This window comes from Dama dama, chromosome 23 (genome assembly GCF_033118175.1).
Source record: "Dama dama isolate Ldn47 chromosome 23, ASM3311817v1, whole genome shotgun sequence".
Classification (NCBI taxonomy): Eukaryota; Metazoa; Chordata; class Mammalia; order Artiodactyla; family Cervidae; genus Dama; species Dama dama.
The window spans coordinates 17911845-17930353 of record NC_083703.1 but is presented as its reverse complement, the minus strand read 5'-3'; the positions used below and the strand labels follow the sequence as shown (position 1 = coordinate 17930353).

At 35.1% G+C, this 18509-nt stretch overlaps 1 protein-coding gene across 1 annotated transcript in view; it reads left to right on the top strand.

Moving 5' to 3' along the window:
• Positions 1-18509, top strand: part of UPF2 (UPF2 regulator of nonsense mediated mRNA decay) — a 90549-nt gene that overhangs the window by 25536 nt on the left and 46504 nt on the right. The window contains exons 8-9 of the mRNA XM_061126074.1: positions 580-665; positions 12056-12164. Of these exons, the coding sequence (XP_060982057.1) occupies positions 580-665; positions 12056-12164 (195 nt within the window). The remainder of the gene's footprint in view (positions 1-579; positions 666-12055; positions 12165-18509) is intronic.

Below are 18509 nucleotides of genomic sequence, written 5' to 3'. Positions count from 1 at the left end.
TAACAATTATAGTCCTATGATGTGGTTTCTTTAGTTACTATATCTGATTGTCAACAGTAAACCATTTTAGTTGGTGTTGAAGCACTTACTCTTAAATGTTTCTGGTTATAATCTGTGTCTATCTCTCATACCTGGTTTGTCTTTATTCTTTTTTAATCCTTATTAGCATTAATAATTTTCTTGGTTCCTGGCTTCTTGCTACTTTGTAACTTCTATCAGAAAGCTTTCCTGATATTAACATTGATCTATGAGATCAAAAGCATGGTTTGCACATTTCATGCAATTATTTGCCAAACATGTCACCATAGGTCTTCAATCTACCCACTGGAAGTTCTCTTTTTAGCACTAGATTGCAATTAATAAGTTTGTGAAATATGTTTTGAGATATATAAGGAAAGAGCTTAAGCTTGATGATGGTTAAAGTTTGAAATATCCTTGTAATACTAGTGTCTTAAAACCATTGTGAACTGTTTAGGAACTGTTAGGAATCCATTTTAGCATACTGTTTTAGTAGGTAAATTGAGTTTTTTGTTTTTGTTTTTATTTTTTTAAGAAAAAAGTTTGCTTTTTCTCCTTTAGGCAGCGATGGACTTTTGCATGAACATGAACACAAAAGCAAATAGGAAGAAGTTGGTACGGGCGCTCTTTATAGTTCCCAGACAAAGGTAGGTTTAAAAAGAAAAAAAGAAAAGTAATTCTTAGTGTCTTCCTTGTCAACGGAAGTTATTATCATTGTTAGCATATTTTCTAGAACTTAACTTCTCACTGATTTTTGTTCGTGAACTCTAGTGGAAATATTCTGTCTGACGCTTTCCTGTTATTTTAAGAACAATAGGTACTTAATAATAACTTAATCATTGCTAGAAGCAATTTATTTACAGCTTCTCCTCTGAGGAGAAAAAATAAATAGTATTTTTTTTTTTTTTGGAGAATTTTTATTTTGTGGAAAGATCAGAATAAATTGATTGTATCTAGTTCTTAAGTGTTGTGTTTAAATGAAAATTTTCAAGGTTTATTTTGGTCATTATGCTGGTTTGGACTTGAAAGTCACATTGGTGATTATGTTGCTAGTAATTCAGGAGGTGTATTCTGTTTCATAATGCTGATAGAGAGTTCTAATGCTCTCTTAAACTAAGTTAAAGCCTCTACTTCACCCACATATTTTAGGACCATAGCAGGTCATAGGCTGTTGACTTTAGGAACTTGGAGAAGATCTACTTCTGTTTATTCAGTATGGAATAATTACAGGATTTTGTTAACTGTTACGATGATTACATACATCACAGGTAATATAGATACTTCCTCCAGAAAGATTCTGTGGGATTTCACTAAAGATTTCTTAAGCAAAATTTTAATTTGGTTCATTTGTTGGTCTCTGATTGGTAACATTACTCAGTGAAACCAAATCACTACTTTTTTCATTTATATTGGTTTTTATCCCTGTCAGCAGCCTTAATATGAGCATTTGGTTTTTCATTTTATTGGGGTAAGGGAGATAGGATGTGCTAATGTAGTGAGTAGTAATTCAGAATTATCTAATTGAGAAAATCTTAGATGAATTACTTTTATTATGTAAAATTATATACTACATTTCATCAAATCTGAGGTGCCATCATTGACGAGGTGCACCTTTATTTCATGAACAACTAAGAATATAATATTGCTGGTTGCTTAAAAGGTTTCTGATTGTCAGACACATTCTGCTCTCAAACTCAAAATTTCAAATAGTTTTTGCCTTAATATTTTGGACCATTTTTAAAAAGTGGTTCTTTTTTACCTTTGCAATGGAATGTTTACTTGCATAGTTTTCTTTTCAACTGTTTATATGAATGAATAAACACGTAGTAACAATTATCTGAACTTCTAGCATAGAATGAAGAAAATTAAGCCAAAATAAAAGGCTTTTTTAACAAAAGAATTATGCAGTGATATTAAGTAGTTTGTTTATAAAAGAGCATTTTGTCTCCCTCTATCCTCATTCCATCCCACTTCCCTGTCCATGGAGAAGACTGAAAATCTATATATATACACTCTTACTTGGTCTTATGCCAGTTACATTCTTTGTTACTGGATTTGTCTGCTTAGCTCAGCAGTTAGCCGCAAACTAGAAGTAGTTGGAATCTGCTAGAAACAGACTTGAAAGTAATAGGAAGTGACAGTTTATGGTCTGAGAGGAGAGAAAAAATAAAGATATATGTACTTAAAATGCATGGCCTTTTGGAGCCATGAGGATATACCTGAAATATAAAAATAAAATAATTTAGGTTTCTTACAGTCAGCTTGAGTGATCAGGAAAGTTAAAATTATGTTCTAAAATTTATTCATTCACTAAAGATCTACTCTATACTGTGATTAGTGCTGGAGGTACAGTAGTGAACAAGACAGATTCAACTCTTATATCCGTGCAGCTTACAGTTTGGAGAGGAAGAGAGAATTCCAAGTGCAGTTGACAAGAAGAATCCCAGCGCTCTTTGGAGTATGAAACAGAGGAACTGATTGATTTAGTCTCGGGAGTCAGAGAAGGCTGCCTGGAACAGGGGTCATTTAATCCAGTTACTGGGAAAGGAGTGAGTGAGGCGAGGCATGGGTGAGGAGAGGAAGTGTCGAGAGCATTTCTGATAGAGGCAACGTTGTGTGCAGAGCCAGAGACAAGGAAGGTCACACAGCAGACTACTGCAGAGACCTCTTTCTTGGCTTCCCCGGACATTGTTGTCTAGATTAAGCCGCAGGAGGGAGGCGTTTTTACTTCTTTTTTTCCAGCACTGAGCACAATGCCTCACAGACAGAAGGTGATAAACTTGTGTAACATGGTATTTAATGCTGTTTCTTATCTAGCCCCTTTTCAACTTCTTCAGTCTTCATTCTAGCTATTCTTCGTCTTGCAAAATCCTGCTCTGTAATGATTTCTTGAATACCCTTTGCTCTCTACTTGCAAGCCTCTGCTTTCTGCTCTGTCTGGTATATCCTGTTTTTATTTACCGAAAACTTCTGACTTAATCTTGAACTCTTAGGATGAGAATTATCTTCTCTGAACAACCATCCTTATTTTCCTTATGTATATATAGGTGCTCTTTTATAGACTTTCAACATAATGTCTTCACACACATGAAGAATTTGGCACATCACATTAGGCATATTAGTTACAGCCCAATGTTGGTTTGCTGCCTGTATTCCTATGAAACTAAAAATACGGGGCCTTTAAAAGAGGACTAGATCTTTTCATTTTGAACCTCCTCAACATCAAGTATAGTATTTGGTACACAGTAAGTGCTTCAAAATATTTGATGAATTAATATTGGTCATATGCAAATTAAAATTTTTATTAAAAAATAAGTAAATGAATTCATAGGACGCAAAACACTGAAGTGAAAAAGCTTGTGCTAAAAAGTGTCTTTATCCTTGTCTCCGCATCTACTCTCCTCCAAGTAGGAAGCCACTGTCTTGATTATTGTGTATCCTTCCAAAATTTCCTTTGCATGTGCAGGAATATGCCAACATTCTTATATTTCCTGTTTTTTACACAGGAGCAACTTATTGTACTTATTCTTCCAAATTTTACTATTTCACTTAACAGTATCGCTTGGAAATCTTTCATATCAATAATTAAGACTTCTAGTGTTATTTTCTTTTAAATTTAGCAGCAGTTTCCTTTTATGAATGTACTATATTTAATCATTTTGGACATTCCAATCTTTGCCATTACAAACAATCCCAATTTTGTACTTTTCCTCTTTTTTTTGTACTTTTTGTACTTTTCCTCTTTTTTTTGTACTTTTTGTACTTTTTTTGGTACTTTTGTACTTCATCCTCTTCATTATATTAGCTAGTAGATTATTCATTTATTTATTTTTCATTATTTTAGTTTTTTTCACACACATGCACACAAAAACCCAGTTTCTAGATTACCTGTGTGTTCTACCTGTGTTTTATTATTTTCCTATTGATTATTTTTGGATTTTATCTTTTATTTTCTTCTTTTTTGTTTCATTCATTTTGTTCCTTTTTTGGCATTTAATATATTGCTGTCCTCTTACCTGGTTTTAGCTGTATCTATTAGTTCTGACATGTGATTTCTATTTTTATGTTTTCTAGAAATTCTTCATTTTCTGACTTGGTTAGTAATTCATATTTTTATCATACTATGATTAGAGAATACTGTGTGATTTTTGCTTTTTGAAATTTTAAAAAATTTTATTTGTGGCCTATTACATAGTCAGTTTTCATGAATATTCTCAAGCATATTTGGGGAAAGGGGGTGCCTCCCTCTGTGTGTGGCATTTCCCTCCCCTTTCTGTAAGGGACGTGAATCCTAGTGAGTGTCTTTATTTTTCTCTATGGCCAAGAGTCCCTCCTCTGTCCATTTAGTCCATCTAGCCTGAGTTGACGAAAAAAATAGAATCAATTATTTAATAGTTACTTGAGTGCCTATGACTGTGAGGACCCAAAGGTTTTATATGTGTGTATATGCGATAGAGAAGTTAGCTGCCTTACCTTGTCTGTATAGTTTGGTTAAGGAAGCACTAAACTAAATAAATCTTAAGAAGGTCTTTACAGTTCTTTTTTTTTTTTTTTGGTTTAAAAAATAACAGCAACCAGCTTTATTGTGATATAATTCACATAACCATACAGTTCACCACTTTAAAGTATATACAGTTTAGTCTTTTAAATATATTTAACTATCACAATAATAAAAAGTTTAAGACATTTTTGTCCTCCTAAAAGAAATGTTATATCCTTTAGCAAGCAGTTCCATTTTCCACCTCCCCATTGTCTCCCCTGTCCTGCTGCTACTGCTGCTAAGTCACTTCAGTCGTGTCCGACTCTGTGCGACCCCGTCCCTGGGATTCTCCAGGCAAGAACACTGGAGTGGGTTGCCATTTCCTTCTCCAATGCATGAAAGTGAAAAGTGAAAGTGAAGTTGCTCAGTCATGTCCGACCCCATGGACTGCAGCCTACCAGGCTCCTCTGTCCATGGGATTTTCCAGGCAAGAGTACTGGAGTGGGGTGCCACTGCCTTCTCTGCTCCCCTGTCCTAAGAAACCACTAGTCTACTTTCAGTTTCTATGGATTTACGTATTCTAGGTATTTCTTATAAGTGAAATCATAAAATATGTGGCCTTTTGCACCTCACTTCTTTGGCTTAGAATGATGTCTCCATGGTTCATCCATGTCATAGCATGTATTAAAAGTTCCTCTCTTTTAAGACCGAATAGTATTTCATTGTAGAGCTCTACCACATTTTGTTTACCCATTTGTCAGTTGATGGACGTTTAAGCAGTTTTCACTTTTTAGCTATTACGAGTGTGGTGTTGTGACTCTATGCAAGTTTTTGTGTGAACATACGTTTTCAGTTCTCTTGGGTATCTATCTATGAGTGGACTTGTTGTGTTATGGGGTAAATATGTTTATTTTTTTTTTTAATGTATGTTTAATATTTTTAGTAACTGCTGAACTGTTTGTCACAGTGGCTGCACCATTTTACATTCCCAGTAGCAATGTATGAATGTTCCAGCTTCTCCATATCCTCACCAATACTTTGCTTTTAGCTGTCTTAGTGTGGAGTGGAATGTATCTCCTTGTGGTTTTGTTTGCATTTCCCTAATGGCTAATAATTGTGAGCATTTTTTCATGTGCTTATTGGCCATTTGTCTGTCTTCTCTGGAAAGCTGTTCAAATCCTTTGTCTCCTTTTAAATTGTATTATTTGTCTTTTTATTGTACGAGTTCTTTGTGTATTTTTTGTACACATCCCTTATGGGATATAATTTGTAGATGGTTTCTTTCATTCTTTGAGTTGTCTTTCACTTTCTTAGTATCATTTGAAGGACAAAAGTTTTAAAAATGGATTTATTCCATCTTTACAGTTCTTCAAGTTCTGATCTGAAGCACTGATTTAATTTTCAGTTGTATTCTTCCTTCATTAAATAAATAGTAGTTAAAATCTTTTTTTGAAAAGGTTGGACTGTACCTCTTAGCCTGTTGATTTGAAGGAATCCACTGAAATGAAATCTATAGAAATCCCCTCAATTATATATTTATATATCATTCTATAATTAATTTGTAGCATAACTTCACACATTTAATTGAAATTTCACAAAAAGTGCTAATATCTTGTTTTAAAATTTTATTAAAGTGTAGTTGATTTACAGTGTTAATTTCTGCTCTGCAGCAAAGTGACTCAGTCATATATATTCCTTTTCATATTCTTTGCCATTTTGGTTTATCAGAGAATATTGAATATCCCTGTGCTGTTCAGTAGGACCTTGTTGTTTATCCATCCCGTATATACTGGTTTGCATCTGCTAATCTCAAGTTCCCAATCCTTCCCTCCCCTACCTGACTTTGCCTTTGGCAACCACAGGTCTATTCTCTGTGTCTATGAGTCTGTTTCATTTCCTTAGATATATCTGTTTGTGTTGTATTTTAGGTTCTGCATATGATATCATATGATATTTCTGTTTTTCCTGCCTTACTTTACTTAGTGTAATGATCTCTAGGTCCATCCATGTTGCTGCAAATGGCATTGTTTCACTTTTTTGTGACTGAGTAGTATTCCATTATACTACCTTATTTATCCATTCACCTGTTGATGGAAAGTTAGGTTGTTTCCATGTCTTGGCTATTATTAATAGTGCTGCTGTGTGAAATAGGGGTGCAGTATCTTTTTAAATTATAGTTTTGTCTGGGTATATGCCCAGCAGTGGGATTGCTGAACCATGTGACATAAAGTGTTTACATCTTAAGTATTATGTGTGTATCCACACGTAGATCAAGGTAGAGAACACTCCTAGCCCCCTCCCAGGGCTTCCTCACCTAAGTGAACTTTCAGGTATGAAGTCAGCCAGAATCAGGGAACATTCCTAAGCATCTCTTAGTTCTTCATTCTGAAAATTGATGAACGTGGTATTGGTTTTCATGACTTTGAAGACCTGTGGATTTTACCATGTTTTAGAAGATGGGTGGATGTTCAGAGTCTCTTTACGTTAATAAAGACAGAATACTCTTCAACAGTGAAGTGCTTCACTTAAATCTTAGCTTTTCCTGATCCAGCTTTTAGGAGCATTTGCTGGAATTTTGGGGGGAGAGTTTCTAATTGAAGCTTCCCTTGCTAAAAATGAGAAACTGAGTTTTGGGAAATCTCTTAGCACTGTACCACTTGATGGCACTGTTGCATGAGGAACATGAATGTTGTGGGAAAAGTTACCAGGGCATTTGCTTGTCTGTTTCAGAGTAAATGATCTCATTTTTGTTTGTTTGTTTTGTCCCTTTTGAATCATCATCTGCTTTAGTGTTTCCTATGAAGAAAAACCTTTGTATTCTTCAAATAAGCAGTAACAGTGTTCTTTCACATTAATTTTTTCCAGGCATTTTTGAGCACAGAAATATAATAGCTTTCAGCAGTTAAATTCTTTAGATTTAGAGAGAAAACAGCTAAAAAGCTGATAGATTATGAGGTTAAAAACCTTTAAGATTTCCCTGCCCACCTTCCCCCCAACACCCCACCGGTCAGGAACAAAACCGTTTAATTCTGCTTTCTTGTTTTTACTTGTAGTTAATGACTAGATGTTTACTTACTTGATGATCATTAACTGCTTGTAGGATACTTAAATGTGTGATTTGGGAGACCTTGAAAGTATAAGCAAGGTTTTATTATTGTTTAAGAAAGAAACATTCTTTTTAAATTGTTCACTCATTAACTGTTGGTAAAAGTAATTATCACTCAGAAAATTGTAAAATTCAGTTTTTTAAGTTTATTTTCTAGTTCACTTTCAGGAAAGTTAAATAAAATATGTTTAGCTTAAAATTTAATGCAGGAAATTTGCTTTTTATATTGATTAAAGTGTCTTATAACATTTATGTGATTGGTACAGCATTTAGCACTCCATTTCCTTTGAGCTTGCATTTTTAGGAAAGTGAAAAAGCAGGAAGGTTTTACTTAAATAGTTATGAATGTTGAAAAATATGTAATTTCTTACATTATGTACAATATAAGGGATCTTATTTTGTGAAATAATGAATATTCACAGAACTTGAAGGTTTAAATGGGCAAGATGACTTTTAGTATCAACTGTCCATTTAATTGTAAAAAGTATAGGGGTAAAAGAGGAACTAGGAACTTCTTGGCTCGAGAAGGATTTGGTGAATTTGCTAGGAGTAGAGGATTCTGAGAAAATGGACTCTCAAAAGAAACAAAAACTTGGGTTACTGACTACTTGGAAGGTATAATTAAAAGAGTTAAGATCTTCTAAGGTTTCCTTAAACTAATTTTTAAGTTCCTGTTGAAGCTGAAAGCACTGACCTATGTTAGTAGTTTAATGATGTGAGTCTCCGTGGATAGCAAAGGCTGCTTTACTTTCTAAATATATATATATATATATATGATATTATTTATATTTTTGGTTGTGCTGGGTCTTTGTTGCTGTGTGGACTCTTTGTAGTTAGGATAGCGAGGGTTGCTCTCTAGTTGTGGTATGCAGGCGTCTCCTTGCCGTGGCTTGTCTTGTTGCAGAGCGTTGGCTTGAGTGCACATGGAGTTCAGTAGTTGCAGCTCCTGGGCTCTAGAGCACAGGCTCTGTTGCTCCATGGGATGTGGGATCTTCCTGGACCAGGGATCAAACCTTTGTCTCCTGCATTGGCAGGCATATTCTTTACCACTGAGCCACCAGGGAAGCCCAGGCTGCTTTTCTTTAAAATGGATGGGTCTACCCATCTTTCTTTTAGAATTGGAAAAAAGCTTTGAAGTAGATTGAACTGACTGGAAGAAGAAAATAATGAAGCAAAGTATAGATGACTTGCCCAGGAGAAGAAGGAAAAAGGAGATGACATATTTCAGTTAGGTTTTTGATGCTGCATGTTATAATCTCAAATTTTATTGAAAAATACATTGAAAAAGACAACCAAGAATTGATTTTGTAAACTCAGAAGCTAGTTCTTAAAAAAAAGAGAACCGTTTAGCAAATATAAAAAAAGTAAAAACTTTAAGAATAAGCCAGCTAATATGCTAGAAATATTTAAAAACCACTTGAAAACCTCAGTGAAACAGGTAATTTTTTGTAAAAAATATACATTTTCAAAATTGATTCAACACAAAATTAAATAGACCAGTGATTATGGAAGAAAATGTAAAAAGAGACCAGAGTTATGTCTCTGCTCAATCTTTTTTGCCAGAGCATAGGAAAGAAAAACTCGTCATTTCATAATATGGAAAAATAGGCAGAATCTTACCAACAACAAAAAAAGAGCATAGACATCAAAAGTATGGGTCAGTCTCACTTTTAAGTGTCGATACAAAAATTCTTAAGTAGAACTAACAAATTATATTTACTAGTATATTAAAAATAAAAATGCACCTTGATCAAAGATAATTAATCTTAGGAATGAAAAGATACTTTAAATAGGAAACTTATTAATATATATAACAGCAGGGACAGTAAACTATGATTACCCCACTAACTACATAAAAGATATTTGATAAGCTCTTGTTTTATAAAATATAAAACTTGATCAATTTAATATTATTTTTAAAGAAATAGAATGATATTTTCTTAATATGTTGTAGAATATTTTAGAATAAGAGGTAACAGTATTTATCTAAGAAGTATCTGTCGAGCACTTATTCTACATACTGTTTTGAGTGCTGACGAAACTGTTTCCCGTGGAGCTTACATTCTAGTGGGGAAGGGTGACAGACCACAAATATAACAAGTAAGTAAATTATGTATGTTGGAAAGTGATAAATTTTATTTTTAAAAAAACAGTGTGGGATAAGGAGATGGGAGTGGGATGTATTTGCAGTTTCAGTGGCATATTCAAAACGGGTCTCATGGAGGGGGTGTCATTGGAACTAAGACTTGACCTTTGTGAGGGAGTAAGTGGCAGAGATATTTGGGGAAAGTAGACTCCAGCTGCTGAGAACAGCCAGTACTGAGGCTCTGAGGATTAGTGGGGGTCTGATGAGACTGGAGAGACTAGTAGGAGATGAGGTCAGGTCAGTTCTTGAGATCACGCAGGTACTGTTTGGGAGAATTAGTACCTGAGCCTCTCAACTCCCAGTGCGTAACTCTTTGTTATCCCATGACCTCAATTTTTGAATCTTAATTTTTCTGACCTGCAGTGTGGCAGTTGGGAGGGGTAGAATTTGGGCACAGATTTAAAGCCCTATATTTGTAATTGATCATGAACTGAAGGGAAAAAAAGTATTTGTTACTAAAGTGAATATGAAAAAACCAACATTGTAACTAAAATATAATAGCAATATATTAAAATGTAATATTCTAACTGAAGTTTGAATATTTAGAAAGTAAATTTGATATTAGTATGAATCTGTCTATAATGCTTGAAAATTAAGTCTGCAGTTGCTGTAGGCTTTTTTTTGGGGGGGGGGTTACTAGCACATGTTAAGAGAATTATTACAAATTTTTGAGAGTGTTTTACAGGATACCTCAGTTCTTTACAGAGTGGATTGTGCTTTTCATTTCTTTAAAGAAGGATGAAGTGAAATGAACGTCGCTCAGTTGTAGCTGACTCTTTGCGACCCATCCATGGAATTCTCCAGGCCAGAATACTGGAGTGGGTAGCCTTTCCCTTCTCCAGGGGATCTTCCCAACCCAGGGATTGAACCCAGCTCTCCCACGTTGCAGGCAGATTCTTTATCAGCTGAGCCATAGGGGAAGCCCTAAAGAAGGATAGAATGCATTTAAAATATGTTGAAGTACTACTATGGAGCCACCATATTCTTGACTTCTCAGCATCTGTAGCCTTGTTTCTGAAGTGGTGATTATGGTTATTAGGATCCAAGATAAATAATGGATATCAGATGCCTAGGACAGGGCCTGGCACGCTTGTAAGAAAAAATAAATGATAATTTAAAAAATTGTGATGGTCAAAGAGGAATATGAAGTGTTTGAGGCTCTGAGGCATGAATTTAAGTACTTCCCTCCCCTTGACTCCACCTTTCAAGTTTATCTCCATTCTTCCTTCCTCACTATGTCCCTTCTCTCAGCTAAGGCTTATATCGATCCACACTGGGAGTTTTGCAGATCTAATTTAAGTCTTTCATGGTAGGCAGAGTTTTCTCTGATGATAAACCATTTTCATGGTTCTGTAGTATAATGATACATTCAGAGATGTGTAAGACTTGTAGAATTATTTCTGTCCGTTCTAAATGGCTTTGTGTTGTAGTTTTTGAGCTTTTGTTTTGAATTTTTCTAGTTTTTTGCTTCCTTCCTGACTGTTAGCTCCCATTATTGGCTGCTTTTACTTTTTCCTCATGACTTCTCATTTTCAGAGTCTGATCTGCTGAGTGTTGGTTGATTCCTTGGATAATCGGGTTTTATAAAATAATGTGTGGCAGGAATTGAAAATAAATTTTTAGTTTGTGTGTTGATTCTGATTAGTATTGGCAACCTGGAGTGCTGAATCCTGGAGTTGTATCCAAATTTGGTGAGAAGGTGCTCTGATGATGAAAGGGGGTGGCAGCAATGCATATTTGCAGTGATTGTCTAGAGAAAGGGTAGGTTGGCCCCATGTGAGTGAGAGTCCAAGTGGGCTTTATAATGGGTAAAATAAATTAGTGTATGGGTTTTGTGCTGTTTTTTTGACTTACTCCTTTGGTTATTGGTTAACCCTTTTACTTTACTTTGAAGCTTCTAAATAACTTCTCTGTGGATAAATGAAGGAAATGATTAAAAAGGATTGTTTTGTTCTATTTAAGTTATCTTTATGTTTCCTTCCCAATAATTGTGTGATTAAAATTTTAAGCCATGTTTTCTTTGCTATTTCATATTTTATCAGAATTGTATACTTGATGAAATTTGCAGATGTGCAATAATTGCACTGAATGGAAAATACCAGATGATTAATAAACTTTCACAAGGCAAATTGAATTGAATTTCCAAATACTTCATTATAATGGCAATAAATGGGCATGTCTATATGATTACTAGTTTTTATAATCTTTTAATGTGTGACTGTATCTGAGAAAGTTTAAATTATTTTAAAATGAGTTATTTCTGGTGTGCTTTTCCTTTTACACATATCACATATAACTTTTGCAGGTTGGATTTGCTACCATTTTATGCAAGATTGGTTGCTACATTGCATCCCTGCATGTCTGATGTAGCAGAGGATCTTTGTTCCATGCTGAGGGGGGATTTCAGATTTCATGTATGTATTTAAGCATTTATTTTGTAATACATATATATATATATATATATATACACACACACTTATGAGTGAGGATTCTTTAGTTTAAGAATATGATTATTTTATTGGTAAGCACATTTTGAAATCTGATAGTGGTATAACAGTTCAGAATGTATGGACTTCTAAATTTTTAAAATGTGAATCTATTCAACAACACTTGAATTTTGTAAATGCTATTACAATTTGGAGATGAGTGGCTGCTGCTACCTTGTTTTCCCATTGTAGGTCCTGTACTCTGCTTTCGTAAAGTAAAACCATTCTCCAAAGTCAAGAGAGCCAGCAGTCCTCCTTGGGGTCACCAGAAGAAACATAGGGTTGGCCGTGATTCAGGGCACAGTGTCAGTAGGATGCCTGTTTAGGTGTTGGGGTCCTGTGTTTGGGGCACATGAAGTTTTGATCTCAGTGAATGCTGAGATCATAGACCATGTTTTTATTCATTCTTGCCTTAAAAATCTTTACCTTAAAGATTCTTAATAGAGTGTCTGTGAGTGGTTCTCCCAAACCCGTGTTACCCCATCATCTTGGCTTGAAAGAAGTAAAATGATACCTTAGGAGTGACAAAGTGAACATTGGTAGAATTTGAAAAGACCTAAAATGCAAGTGTTCATGTATGCCAGTGGAAAAATTGTTTGTAAAATTTAGCTTTATATATCAAGTTGCTTGGAATGCACATAAATGTTTGCTGAGCTCGATATGTACTTTATTATACTTGCTCTAGCCATGTCAGTAGTAGGACTGAGCACCAGAATAGAAATAGTTCTTGAGCTCAGGAGTCTCATGATATAATTAGGAAGATAAGGCATAAATACAAAAGCAAGAGTGAAATAAAAAATTAAACCCTAAGTGTATATTGATGTTATAAGGAAATACATGCTTAATTGCCAAATGAATTGTTGGCGAGTCAGTACCTTGAGTGTAGAGGAGGCAAATTCTCTGTGGAGGTGGGTGGTCTCTGAAGGCTTCTTGCCATAGGTGTTAATCGTTAGTATGAGATTTGTGGGTGAATTTTTCTGCACCAGCTTTTCTGCTGAAGTGTGTTTCAGACATTTGTAGATATTACTACACAGGGACAAGTTTCTGTGTCTAGAAAAGTTTGGAAACACTGAGATCAAGAAAGTCAGACCATTTTGTTTTTGCTTTATGGTAAGAATTCTCAATGTTTTAATAGGATAATGAGCACTATGAACCTAACCGGAAGGGGCTGACTATACACTCGAAGGACACATTTTGGTAAATGCTACTAGTTTAGGGGCAGATGGGCCTGAAGGCATATAGTTGATATCCCCTCAGGCAGATACAGACAAGACAGTGTTTTACTAGCAGGCAGTATGACAATATTGTATGAGTTACATGCACATACCCCTCTACCAAAGCTACAGTCAAACAAAATATAAGTTGCTGGACCACACATGATTAGTGCTTTTGGTGAGAAACCTAAAATTATGGAAATTCTGTTTTTGTGTACTTCTCTCCCATCTTTGAAAATTGGGGTGAGAGTTGAGGGGATTGGCATTTTTGTTGCTGTTGTAAGGTTTCATTACAACACGGAGAGTATCAGGATTCCAGAGAGTATTTGGGAGCTGCTGCTCTCAGGGGAGAGGAGAAAGGTCACTTGGTGTCAGCCATCACCTCTGCTTCCTCTTGATTCAGGCTTTCCCACCATCAGATCTGCAGACTTGCCATTGACCTTTTATCAGGCAGTAAATGTGCTCAGCCCTGTCCTGTCTTTAAAATAAGGTATAAACAAGAATTTTTACGCACCTGCAGCCCTCCGCATCCTCTTTCATTTCCTTCTTACTGGAGTGCTGTAGAGTATACTTGTGTCTCACACTTCTGACAGTTGCTCTTTGTTTTCCATCATAGTGCCCTGGAAGAAACCTTCACTGCTCTCCTAAGCACCTCATCCTAGTTGATGTCCCTGAGGATTCTGACTATCACTGTGACTCCACAATGACCAAGTTTTCCTTTTATTAAATGAGATAATTTGTATCTTTTAAAATAGGATTGTTCTCAGTGATTAAATGAGATAATGCATACAAAGCTCATCACACAGTGCCCGGACACAGATGTCCTTATAATAATAATGACCCCTTTTGTGTACCACGCTCTCCTGCTTTTCACTTCTGACTCCTTTCCTCAGTATGCCCTTGCTCTTTTTTCCAGCTGAGTTTATGTGGAGGTATTCTTCCTTCACACTCCTTTTTAACAGAATGCAGTTTCCCTGGGGTTTGGTTGGTATTGATTTCCCAGCAGCCTCACGTACCTGTCTCTTACCAGAGCCTCTCTCCTGGTGCTTAATAAGTTGTCATGTACTTTTAGCTAAATACGTCCATAAGACAAACTCATTTTCTTTTAAAAAATATCTTTATCTTTCCCTTCCTCATACAAACTTCTGTATTCTTCCTGTAAATTTGCAAAACAGTTTATATAATTACCAAGGGAAATAGCTTTACTTTTGCTCCTCTGACATTCAGGAACCCGTGTTTGCCAAATTCTGTTGATAATACCTTCTAAAACTCATCCTTAGGCTAGTATCTCTGCTTCAGTCCCAGTGCCACTCTTTCACTTTCTGTAGCTTGAATTAGGAGAATAGCTGTGTAACCAGGTTCCCCATCTCTGCCTTCTCTCTAGCTGTAACATATTGTCACAATCTGATCCTATTTGCTCCTTGCCTAAGAAGCTCACCTGAGAAAAAATTCTGGATGGCAAAACTATATAAAATCTTATCTGGTAGTCAAAGAAATTCTAGTTAAGACAACAGGTTTGTTAATTTGACTGACTTCTTAGTGAAGGTAATAGAAAAGAGAAACCATTCACATATACTTGAGATTGGAATTTGGAGAAAGGAATTTGACAGTATGTTTCAAGATCATTGGAGGTATTCATACGGTAGACAACTCTGAGAATCTGTTCTAAGCAAATGATCCTGAGTACCCCAAAAGCTTTATTCACATCATGAATTATAATAGGGGAAAAAAGGAAAATAATCTAGAAGTCCAGCAATGGATTAATCAGAAAATGGTTGTATAATCACAATGCCAAAATGATATAGAGCCATTGAAAGTCTTATTTACCAAAAAGTTTTCAAATCATATATAAAGTACTTTTAGGGGAGAAAAAGCAAGCTCTAAAGTCTTAAACATGATAAATTTACAGTTATGTTAAAATGCTTAGAAAGTAAACAATAGAAAAAAGTATATATCAGTATGTTAGCAGTGGCTGTTAGATAGTGAACTTATGAGAAATTCTTTTCCTTTCTAGTTTTCTGTGTTCACATTTTTAGCAAGGGCTGCTTGAATAATGGAGAAGACAGCTTTTACTTAAATATAGATTAATCACCCTCACTGTTCAACATTTTTGAAATCTGGTTTTTTAACTTTTTTGTTCAAACCTCTCTGTTGGTAAAATAAGTTGACCACATATCCCAGTATAGGCATATTTATTTATAAGTTATATGCATTTTTAATTCTACCAGGTATTTTATGTATATCATAAAACATATAAAGGTAACTTTAAAGTATGAGATAAAAAACAAAAACATAAGTAGAAGTTTTATCCCCCCACCCCAGTATATCAAGTGTCTTATCCTCCCTACTTTGGCGATCAGTAGTCCTTAGAATAATATAAATTAAGTTTCTTTGAAGGCAGATTTATTTATTTATAAACCCAATGCCTACTTAGTGTTTAGTGTATAGTAGATTTTCCAAAATATTAGTTGAATGATTGAATGTTTGTGTAAAACAAATAAGCTAATTATGGAGGGCATACAGTATGATATTTGGGTGAAGTTATTGAGGGACCAGTTGGGGGCAAAGAGTTCTTCCTTGGGGGAATAATGAATGATAGGCCTTGGAAGTTCTTTCTTTTGTATGTTGACATCGCTGAAGAGATTTTAACTCATTATATGAATTTAGTTATTCAATTAATCTCGGTTTTAGCTGTCACTAATACATGAGTTGTAAGTAGCATTTTTGCTGAATTTGATTATATAAATAAAATCTTTTAAGACATTATTGAACTAAAACTATATAGAAAATTTTATATTCATCTGTATTTACTTTTGCAGAAGTGTTTGACATACCTTTAGATCATAAAGAATCAACAAATGAGATTAGAAAATATTAAATGAGGAATCAGAATAAGTTAGTCTTTTTTATCGGTCAGTCTTTTGAAAAACCTTCAGTTTTTTTTTTTTTTTTTTTCATTTGAAAATGAGGGAGTGAGATGATTCATACCTCATTTTAAAAGTCTATAATCTTGTCATTTTAGTTAGATTGTACCACCTTAACCTCAATAATATGTAAGAATAATTGTGAATGATACACTGTGTTACTTGTTTTAGAAACTATGATGCTCGGTAATACTTAAAATTGTATGATCCTTACGAATTTGAGTCAGTTCTAGTGAGGTGGATGTACCCAGAGCCTGCTATACAGAGTGAAGTAAGTCAGAAAGTGAAAAACAAATATCATATATTAATGATATATGTGGAATCTAGAAAAATGGTACTGATGAACCTATTTGTAGGGCATCAATAGAGATGCAGATGTAGAGAAAAGATATGTAGACCCAGCAGGGGAAGGAGAAGGTGGGACAAACTGAGAGAGTGGCATTGAAGCAAACACATTACCATATGTGAGATGATAGCCCGTGGGAGTTTGCTGTGTGACCGCAGGGAACTCAACCCGGTGCTGTGACCCCCTAGAGGGATGGCACGGGGTGGGACGGAGTTCAGGAGGGAGGGGACATGCATGTACCCATGGCGGGATTCGTGGTGATGGATGGCAGAAACCAGCCTAACACTGTAAAGCAGTTATACTCCAATTAAAAACAAATAGTTAAAAAAATTATGTGATCCTCCACAGCACAGAGCTTGTACATCTAGAATCTCCCAAGGAGCTTTGTGAAAGCATATGTATGTATTTCCTTCCCAGCTTTCTCCTTTTAAAGATTCAGCTTCAGTATATCATTTTTGAAATGCTGCTTTTTACTTTTTCTGCTTCTGTATTTCTTTAATTGTAAAAGAAACACATACTCAGACTGGATGTTTTAGAAAATACAAAAACACATAAAGAAGAAAGTGGGGGGCAATCTCATAATTTCATCACTTAAACCTTGTTAATATTTTAGTTTAGTTTTTTTGTTTCTTACTTTTTTGCCTTTGTAGTTTTTCATGGATGAATTTATATTTAGTACAATTTTTCATTTTTTATTTCTCAAAAGCATTTTACTGTATCATTTAAAACACTTTGCAGGCATCATTTGTATAATCTTTTTCCTGGACATTAGTTGCTTAGTATTAGGTGAAGTGTAATTATCATCATTACCGCCCACCATCATCATCCTTGTTTTTATCCTTATTTTTCCAAGTGAGTGAGTAGGTTCAGGGAGTTTTATATGCATTGTCCAGGATAATATACCCCCACCCTCACCCCTAAAAGGCACAGAATGACTACATGAGCTCAAGTGTTGTGAACTGCACATCTTAATTCTTTCATGGCACTGCAATACATGTGTAAATATTAAGCATTTTCATTAATTTGTTCAGTCAGTGAACATCGATTTTGTGCCCATGTATTAGTGATGCATGTACAAATGTGGATATAACTCATAGTGACTAGTATTTATTGAACTCTTTATGGTCCCAGTCACTACATTATTGATTGTGCTTTGTATGTATCAGTTCATTTAATAACCACAACCCTATATGATACAGGTTACTTTAATTAGTTCCATTTTACAGATGAGAAAATTAAGGCATAATGCTTGCTACAGAAAGTTGGTCCTTAAAAGGAAGATGATGAATTCCATTTAAGTGTAAATTGTCTATGTAGAAGATTAATACCTATGTAAAAGATTGTCACTCATTGTCCAGGTGTGGGTGAGGTTAGAACACACAGACACACACACACACTCACAGACACACACACAGATACACACACAGACACACTCTCACACACAGACACACACACACACTGTCTTAACCACTGGACCACCAGGGAAATCCTGGTTAAGACTTAATTTTGAACCCCAGCACATGCTTGAGCAGTTAAATTCTCAAATGTGAGTTAGGAGACTGGGATTTTGGTACTGATCCTTGATCAAGTCATTTGACAGCTTTGTGTTCTTCTGTTGTTGTTTTAACTATTAAATCAGATTTATACAGATTTTACTCCTTTCTCAAGAGTGTTGTTGTGTGGAACAAATAGGAAGTATTCTGAAAAATAAAGACAGTAAACTCAAAGAACTGCCATATTACTGTTATTGTTCAAAGAAAAGTCTTCTGTACTGTAGGTTTGGTTTTCT